At 43.6% G+C, this 8,378-nt stretch overlaps 1 protein-coding gene and 1 pseudogene across 1 annotated transcript in view; one reads left to right on the top strand and one right to left on the bottom strand.

Annotated features, from left to right (window-relative positions):
• Positions 1-2,563, bottom strand: part of LOC116893272 — a 9,427-nt pseudogene extending 6,864 nt beyond the window's left edge.
• Positions 2,564-2,965: 402 nt separating this feature from the next.
• The window catches only part of LOC116893273 (alcohol sulfotransferase A-like), a 129,448-nt gene continuing 124,035 nt past the window's right edge, over positions 2,966-8,378 (top strand). The window contains 2 exon segments of the mRNA XM_032895120.1: positions 2,966-3,009; positions 4,066-4,225. Coding sequence (XP_032751011.1) covers positions 2,966-3,009; positions 4,066-4,225 — 204 coding nt within the window.

Raw genomic sequence — 8,378 nt, forward strand, 5'->3', positions numbered from 1 at the left:
ATGTGGTACATGTACACAATGGAATATTACTCAGCTATCAAAAAATGACTTCATGAAATTCATAGGCAAATGGATGGAACTAGAGGATATCATCCTGAGTGAGGTAACCCAACCATAGAAAAACACACATGGTATTCATTTACTGATAAGTGGATATTAGCCCAAAAGCTAGTATTACCCAAGTCAAAATCTACAGACCACCTGAAGTTCAAGAAGAATGATGACCAAAGTACAGATTCTTTACTCATTCTTAAAAGGGGGAACAAATATATTCATAGATGGGGATATGGAGGCAAAGTTTGGAGCGAGACTGAAGGAATGGCCATTCAGAGCCTGCCTCACCTGGGTATACAGCCCATATATATATATACATACATACATACATACATACATATGTATATATATACATACATACATACATATGTATATATACACACACACACAAACACACATATATGTACACACACACACACACACACACACACACACACACACATATATATATATATATATATATATATATACAGCCACCAAAACTAGACAATATTGATAAAGCCTAGAAGGAGCCTGATATAGCCATCTCCTGAGCATGACACATACAGAGGCGAATGCTAGCAGCGAACCATTAAACTGAGAATGGAATTCCTGTTGGAGGAATCAGAGAAAGGTTTGAAAGAGCTGAAGGGGCTTGCAACCCCATAAGAACAATACCAACCATCCAGAACTCCCAGGGACTAAACCACTACCCGAAGAGTACACATGGACACATCGATGGCCCCAGCTGCTTATGTAGCAGAGGATGACCTTGTTGGGCACAAAAGGGAGGAGAAACCCTTGGTCCTGCCAAGGCTGGACCCCCCAGTGTAGGAAAATGTCAGGGCAAGGAGGTGGGAAAGGGGGGTGGTTGGGGAGTGGGGAACACCCTCATAGAAGAAGGGGGATAGGGATAGGATAGGGGGGCTTATGGACGGAAAACCAGGAAAGGGAATAACATTTGAAATGTAAATAAAAATATCCAAAAAATAAATGCAAATACATAAAATATCCAATAAAAGTTAAAAAAGAATGTCCTTTCTTATACCTGCATGTTGGAGGACTCTGCCTATATTTCCTTCTTGCACTTCCAGAGTTTCCCATTTCACACTGAGATCTGTGACCCATTTGGAGTTAACTTTTGTTCAGGGTGAAAGATATTGTTTTAATTGGATTCTTCCACATGTGGACATTCTGTTTTCCCAAGGGTACTTGTTAAAGATGCTGTCTCCTGTCCAGGACATATTTTGTCATCTCTGTCAAATGTCAGATATGCAATTATGTGCACTCACATTTAGGTTCCTTTCTGTTGTTCCACTCATTTCTATGTCTGTTTTTGTTCCAGAATAATTTGTTTTCATTACTATGACTCTGTAATATTGAAATCTGGAATCCCAATCCCACCAGCATTTTCTTTTGCTTGGGATAGCTCTGGATATCTGAGATATTTTGTACTTTCATTAAGTTTTAGGATTTTATTTCTACTCTTGTGGAAAAATGTTCCAGTTGGTTTGGTTGGGATTGCATTGAGTCTGCGAAGGGCAGGCAAAAGAGTCAGCCACTGCCATTCCCAACATTAGGAGACCCACAAATACACAAAGTGAACAGAACTAATTATATGCAGAGGACCTGATGCATACCCATGCAGGTTCTATGATTGCTGCTTCAGTCCCTGTAGGCCCATTAAGCACTGCTTAGTTGATTCAGTGTGCCATGTTCTCATGGTTTCCTTGGTCCTCTCTGGCTCCTACAGTGTTTCCTCCCACTCTGCTTCTGAGTTCCTAGTGCTCCAAGGGGAAGAACTAAACACAGACCTCCAATTTAGACTCTGCAAAGTGTCTGGCTATGGGTCTCTGCACCTGTTTTCATCTACTGCCAGAGAAGACTCTCTGAAGAGTATTGGGCAAGACTCCAATCTATGAGTACAGCAAAATACCATTAGGAATAAGTACATTCTTTTTGCCAGTTATATAGGCCTCTGGACTATCCTAGTTGGTGGCCATCCAGGAAGTTTCAGGTATGAGTTCCCTCTAATGGTGTATGTTTGATGTCAAAGTAGTTATCGATTGGCCACTCCCATGAGTAGTGTGCTACCATTGTCCCAGTACTTACTGGCAGGGCGATTTTAGGTTGAAGGTTATGTGAGTGGGTTGGTGTCCCAACCTCATCACCTGGAACCTTGCCCTGATTACAGAAGGTGGAAAGTTTGTGTCCTTTATGACTAGGAATCCTTACTGGGGTCAACACCATAGATTCAGGAAAACTTTCTCTGCACAGTTTCCACATTGTCCCTCAAATGTCCCCCAATCATAGTCATCTGTCTCTGTACCCCTTCCCTTCGTTTCTTCCCCCACCTGATCCTCACCTGCTTGGTTGTATCTTCCTGTATTTCTTTATGGGATTTATTAATTTTCCCTTTAAAGGTCTCTATCACCTTTATAACACTGGGTTTAGGGTTATTTATTTGTGCTTCAGTTGTGTGAGGAGATCCAGGTCTTATAGTAGGGTAGCTGTGCTCTGAAGATGTCATACTGACCTGGCTTTTGTTGATTGTGTTCTTTTGAGGCCCTTTAGCCATCTGAATGGCTTTGGTCCCTGGATGTTCTTGTTGTAGTCGGTATTGGGATGGGGGGTTAACCTTGATGGTCCTAGAATAGCAGGTCTGTAATGGGCATTCTTGGGTTGTATGGTTCCATATCTGCAAGTCTGTATAGTTCAGGAGTCAAAGATCTGATGAAGGTGGGCAGAGAGGTGGTGGGAGAAGCGATGTCTGCCTGGGCTAGCAGGTTGCTCAGAGAACCTTAGCATGCGTAGAGGACTCAGTGAGCAGGGTTGACAGATGGGGAAGGGAAGCTTACCTGTATGGTTTAGGCTCAGCAGGTCTGATGAAGGTGGGATGAGAGATGATGGGAAATGGAGCCCCCCCCCCGGGATGGCAGGCTGCTCAGGGCAGCTAGGTTTGCCCCAGAGGGTGCAGTAAGCAGGGAAGATGGGTGGGGAAGGGAAGCTTATCTGTATGGTTCAGGGTTCAGTAGGTCTGATGAAGGTGGGCATAAAGGTGAGTAATAACAGATGTTCCTGTGGGAGAGCAGGGCGCTCAGCTGTGGTTCACTCTTATGAGGGGTATTTTGATGAAATGGAGCAAACTTAGCATGGCAAACTATAAAATGTATGATTCAAGCCTTAAAGGGGCACCAGGAAGGTGAAAGAAGCTATATCTTGAGTTCAAAGAGATAATCAGATTAATATACTAAATGGAACCAAGGAAATGATGACATCAGGGCAAGATCCCAATCAGCTAATCTTCCATCTTGTGAAAGAGTATTAAAGAACAGCTTAGGTCCAGGTGTGGTAGTGTATACCTTTAATTTACGCACTCAGGAGAGAGAGGCATGCAGATCTCTGAGTTCAATGTCAGTCTACAGAGCAGCTTCCAAGATATCCAACTTAGGCAGTCATCAAAAACAGAAAGCTGATGAAGATGTAATTGAAAAAAGGGGGTCATAGTTCAGTCTCAGAAAGCAGCAGAATTTGGCAGATCAGCCGTGTTGTGCCTTTTGGGTCAAAATAGAAGAATGGGGTTTTGGAATCTCCCTCTATGACTAAGGAAACTTGCTGAGGCCAGGTGTGTGGTAGGGTTCTACATGGAAACCTAAAAAATGCTTATGCAATTTTCTTTCACAATTAAGAAAAGTCCCTGAGGCCAGGCATGTGGCAAGGGTGTCCATGCATGGAGGTTCAGAAAGGGTGTTGTGTAAAGGTGAAGCCTAAATTGTTTTAAAGACAAAGATGTTGGAGATACCAGAGTTTCGTGATGCTTGCCAAGGAAAGCTGCTCACAGGAGTCGAGCCAGCCTGTTTGAGAGAAGTGTGCTGCAGTCAACAAAGTTGGAATGAGTCGGAGACCTGGAGAGCCTTTTGATGTCAGACATGGAGATAGAGAGTTTTCAGGCTTGCTTTGGTCCAGTGTTTCCTCACTATTATCCCTTCTCTGTGCTTTAGAATGGTAATGTGTGTCTTGTGCCGTTATAAGTTGGAAGTATGTGGTCTGCCTCAGCATGGAAAGCACAGTTACCTCGGTGTCCAGGCCATTAGCCAACTGTTATGATGGACTTATGAGACTTCCCAAGTTTGTCAGTGTCCCCAAAGGAGGAGCAGAGGACCTAAGTCCTCCTGATGACTCATTTCCTCAGGTATAAGTCTATCAGATTTTTCTCCTGCAGACAAATAGCAACAGACACTGTGGATCTGAACAGTTGTTTCTCCCAAAGTGAGGTGACTGTTCATATTTAAGGCTACCTTACGGTTACTGCAGCATTCATTCCCCAAGTGTGCTGTCACATGGAAACTGAGACATAGGGAATACAGTGTCCACATGAGCCTCACACAGGCCACATGTGACAGATGTGAAGCACAAGCTATATGTCTTCAACCACATAGCTAGTATCTCTAACCTTGAGGCCTTCTCAGCTGACTGTAGAGCAGGGAGGAGCTGATGTTAATCTTGGTTATCTACAGCTTGAAGGGACATCTGGTTCAGGAAGTGAGAAAAAAATGGACAGTTTTATTTGCCTCTAGATGTAAGCCACCTGCCTCTGGAGAATTTCTGTAGAATTCCAGGACTCTGCAGTTCACATACTGAACAGGAAATCTTGTGGTTTCTGGTGTGCAGCTGTCACTCCCCTTGGAGCATAATGGACAGGCCTTTGCTTCACCTCTAAGTACATCCTGCATCTACCACAGGGTTCTCTGCTCAGGGATTCACTGCTGTCAAACTACTTTACCATTTGCCTGTCATATTACCTCATTGTGCTCTTTAGAGAAAGAATCCCTGCAGGGATTGGCCTCATATCCTGAGTATCAGTAACAATGGTTCCACGTAGAAAAAGTTCATATTGTGAATCCCTAGCCTAGATCTGCCAACCACACCTGTCCTTCCAACCCAAGTTCCCACAGAATTTTGCTGTCTACCTTCTACCAGTCATTTCTTCCTCTGAAAACATCTACCTAGGAGTTCTGGAAAGATGGCTCAGTGACTAAGAGCATTGAATGTTTTTGTACAGGAGCTAAGTTCTGTTCCCAGCACACTCATGATGCCATATCCACCCTGTAACTGCATTTCCAATGTATTCAATGTCCCCTCTGACTTCCATGGGCAAACTTATATATAAGCAGTAAAAACAACCATATACATACAAATATCTACAGAAAGAAAGCTGTCGCTTGCTTTTCAGGAAATTTTTCTTCATGGTCCTGAACTGTTCAAACAGAGCATTAAAGGCCAAGGCAAATAATGGTTCTGTTTCCAGCTAACCTGAACACCATTCTCTTCCTTCCTTGATATTCTAAGACTTATTCTTTGCCTTTTGGGGCCCTGTGCCTCAATTTAGTCACCATCAAACACCTGGGGTACAGCCTGGGGTAGTTACTGAATGCCAGGCCCCTTCCTGGTCTCATGTGTGAGATTTTGTTGCAGATAAGTCTTGAACATAGGTTGTGGATGCTTCTCAAGGAAGTTTAATGGGCAGTCTCATTCTGACCTATCTGCAAGATAGACTTGAATAGCAATGGAGGCTAGTGTAGCTGAAGGGACATAGTACTCTGTGGAGCAGACAGGCAGTGGGTCAGCAAGGACTGGGGCTCTGACTCCTATCCTAGGTCCCTATCATCAAGCTCTGAAGCTCAGCTCATATGGGATCAAGACTGTTTCTCCAACATAGGACAGGTGACCCACCATCTCTGAGCATTCAGCTCCTCCTGCATCTGCCTGTGATTCATTTTATGCCTGGTTCTCTAAGAGTGTGGATTTGGATTAGTTGTCAGAAAGACCAACACTGGATAAAAAACAACTTTGCAAGGATCAGAGGTCCCACGGGGAGCCATCTTCTCTCTGTTGTCTGTACATCCCTCTACCAAAGCCAACATCACAAGAGACAATTCTAACCCCATGGAGGGTGAGGAGAGTAGCTGTAAAGAGTGAACCTGAGACTCAGAATACAGCCTACCTGTGGAGGATAAATGTTCGAAGCCTCTCAGGAGGTGACAGGCTGAAGTTGTGAGAAGGTAATTGGTTTGTTACTTTACTCAATGTCGTGACTGACAGAGGACCCTATGAGAGTGAAACCTGCAACTTAGTGAGTCCCACCTGATGCGACCCATTCAACCCAAATATTCAGTGTGATTAATTTATGTTTCATCATGCTGTAACTTCCTAAACACAGATGACTAGATCTAGGAAACCCTGTCTCTCTTGGGAATGGTGACAATAATCCATGACACAGATACCCAGCTTGGCCATGGGATCCTGGTTTAGCCCAAGTACATTCAGCCAGGCCCAGCACTGAGCTAGAATGGATTGGATGGACTTCTCCTACCTAGAAAGACTCATGGTGATGGAGGCACATGGGCCATTTCAGAATCAAGCTCAGTGAACACACGAGTGTATGGGTGTGTGTGTGTGTGTGTGTGTGTGTGTGTGTGTGTGTGTGTGTGTGTGTGTGTGTGTGATGTTCTGTGTGTGTGCTGGTGATGAACTGCACCTTATGCACACTGCTTTTTCTACTTACCTGTGTCAAGCTCTGGTTGGGAGCTGACTAACTGAGGTTATAGCACAGATACTATAGACATCTGTATACATCAGGATTAGCCCCTCTCTCTGCTGACATCACATCTGGTTTTATTCTGTTTACTCTGGATGATCTGGATCCCCCAATAATATCCTCCTTTGACATTCGTTTCCATCCAGGGTAAAACCTTACAATCTCCCACCATGCAGTCTCTCACCCACCTGCATAGTAAGCTTGGCTTATCTAGGAATCCCCAATGAAGAGCTCTTTATTCCAGACCTCACTACTAATAATAACGAATACTATATCTCCTTTGTCTAGAACTATTTGCCTCTTTAGGAGCACAATGAAGAAAATTAAAGGTCTTTGTAAATGTATTATTTGAATGTCACACTGACTGTGTATCAAAGTGTTAGTTTCATGGGTAGATATAGAAATTAATTTCCAGTCTGTGTCTGTGAGCATAAACAAATCCAAATTCTTTCATGAGAGTCTAGTTCTTTGTATTCTTCTACTTCTTGCATCTCTGATTTCTCCTGGGAGCCCTGGATTGGTCTTAGAATGTAAAGTGGGGGATTTTTCCCAAGAGGAAGAAATGGCCCAGGCAGAGACTTTACTTGTATTTAAGTAGATCTTTTTCTTCTTTCTGGCATTAACTTATATCTCTCCTCCCATCCACTTGCTTTTGTGATCTCTACTCTTCATGACCCAGGAGGACCATTCAGTTTTGAACCATGCTTATATTCCTTTATCCCCAATTCTTTTAGATTCTGTTTTTTCTTAGCTGATTGACCTCTCTGATTCCAATGGTGCCAGAAGAGGCAGATGATAAATGTGCCTGGGAGGCCTGTCCTGAGTCAGAATGAAACTAGTGTTTTGATAATTCTGTTTCACTCACTCATTAAAACATTTTTTTGGGGGTTGGGGATTTAGCTCAGCGGTAGAGCGCTTGCCTAGCAAGCGCAAGGCCCTGGGTTCGGTCCCCAGCTCTGGGAAAAAAAAAACAAAAAACAAAAAACATTTTTTTGGTGGACAGTAGAGTGTCCATGAGCCCAGGATCTTGGAAATGGGAAACCCAAGGTAGATACTCTTGAGCAGTGCCCTGGATTTGAGGGTCCATTTGTGGGGGGTTATGGATCTATCACTAGCACATGTGATGTCCACAACAAATATAGAGGAACACTCAGTTGGAGAATGGAGATCTTCCTGTGGACTCTCCCTTTGGAGGGGGAGGATTTGACAGTTTGAAACAGTATCCTAGTTAGCATGAACTGTCAGCTTGGTACAGCTCAAATTGACCTTGGGGGAAAGAAGTGTTTCAACTAAGTAACTGTCATGATTAGGTTGGGCTGTGGACATGTGTGTGAGGAATTGTCTTAATTGATGTAAAAGGGTCCAGGTCACTGAGGACAGCACCATCCATAATGGTTGTATAAAAGAACTAGCAAAACCTGAGACAAAGACTAAGCCAGGGAATGAGCCCATGAGCAACATCTTTTCTGCCTTGATTTTCTTCAATGTTACAAAATGACCCAAACCCATAAAGGAAATGGACTTTTACTCCCTCCTAAGCTGCTTTTACTCAGGAAGCTTGTATAACAACAAGACATGGAAATCTAGAATAGTGCATAGGGAAGAGCAGTGGACACATCTGTTTGAATCAATATTCCCTGCACTCAAGAGCAGGCCTACCCAGACCCCTATGGCCAAAGCGAAGGAAGGATTTAGACACTAGAGATGGGCCAAAAAGTGCACGTGCAGCTGCTCCATTAGTGTCTTC

Source organism: Rattus rattus, chromosome 2, assembly GCF_011064425.1.
Source record: "Rattus rattus isolate New Zealand chromosome 2, Rrattus_CSIRO_v1, whole genome shotgun sequence".
Taxonomy (NCBI): domain Eukaryota; kingdom Metazoa; phylum Chordata; class Mammalia; order Rodentia; family Muridae; genus Rattus; species Rattus rattus.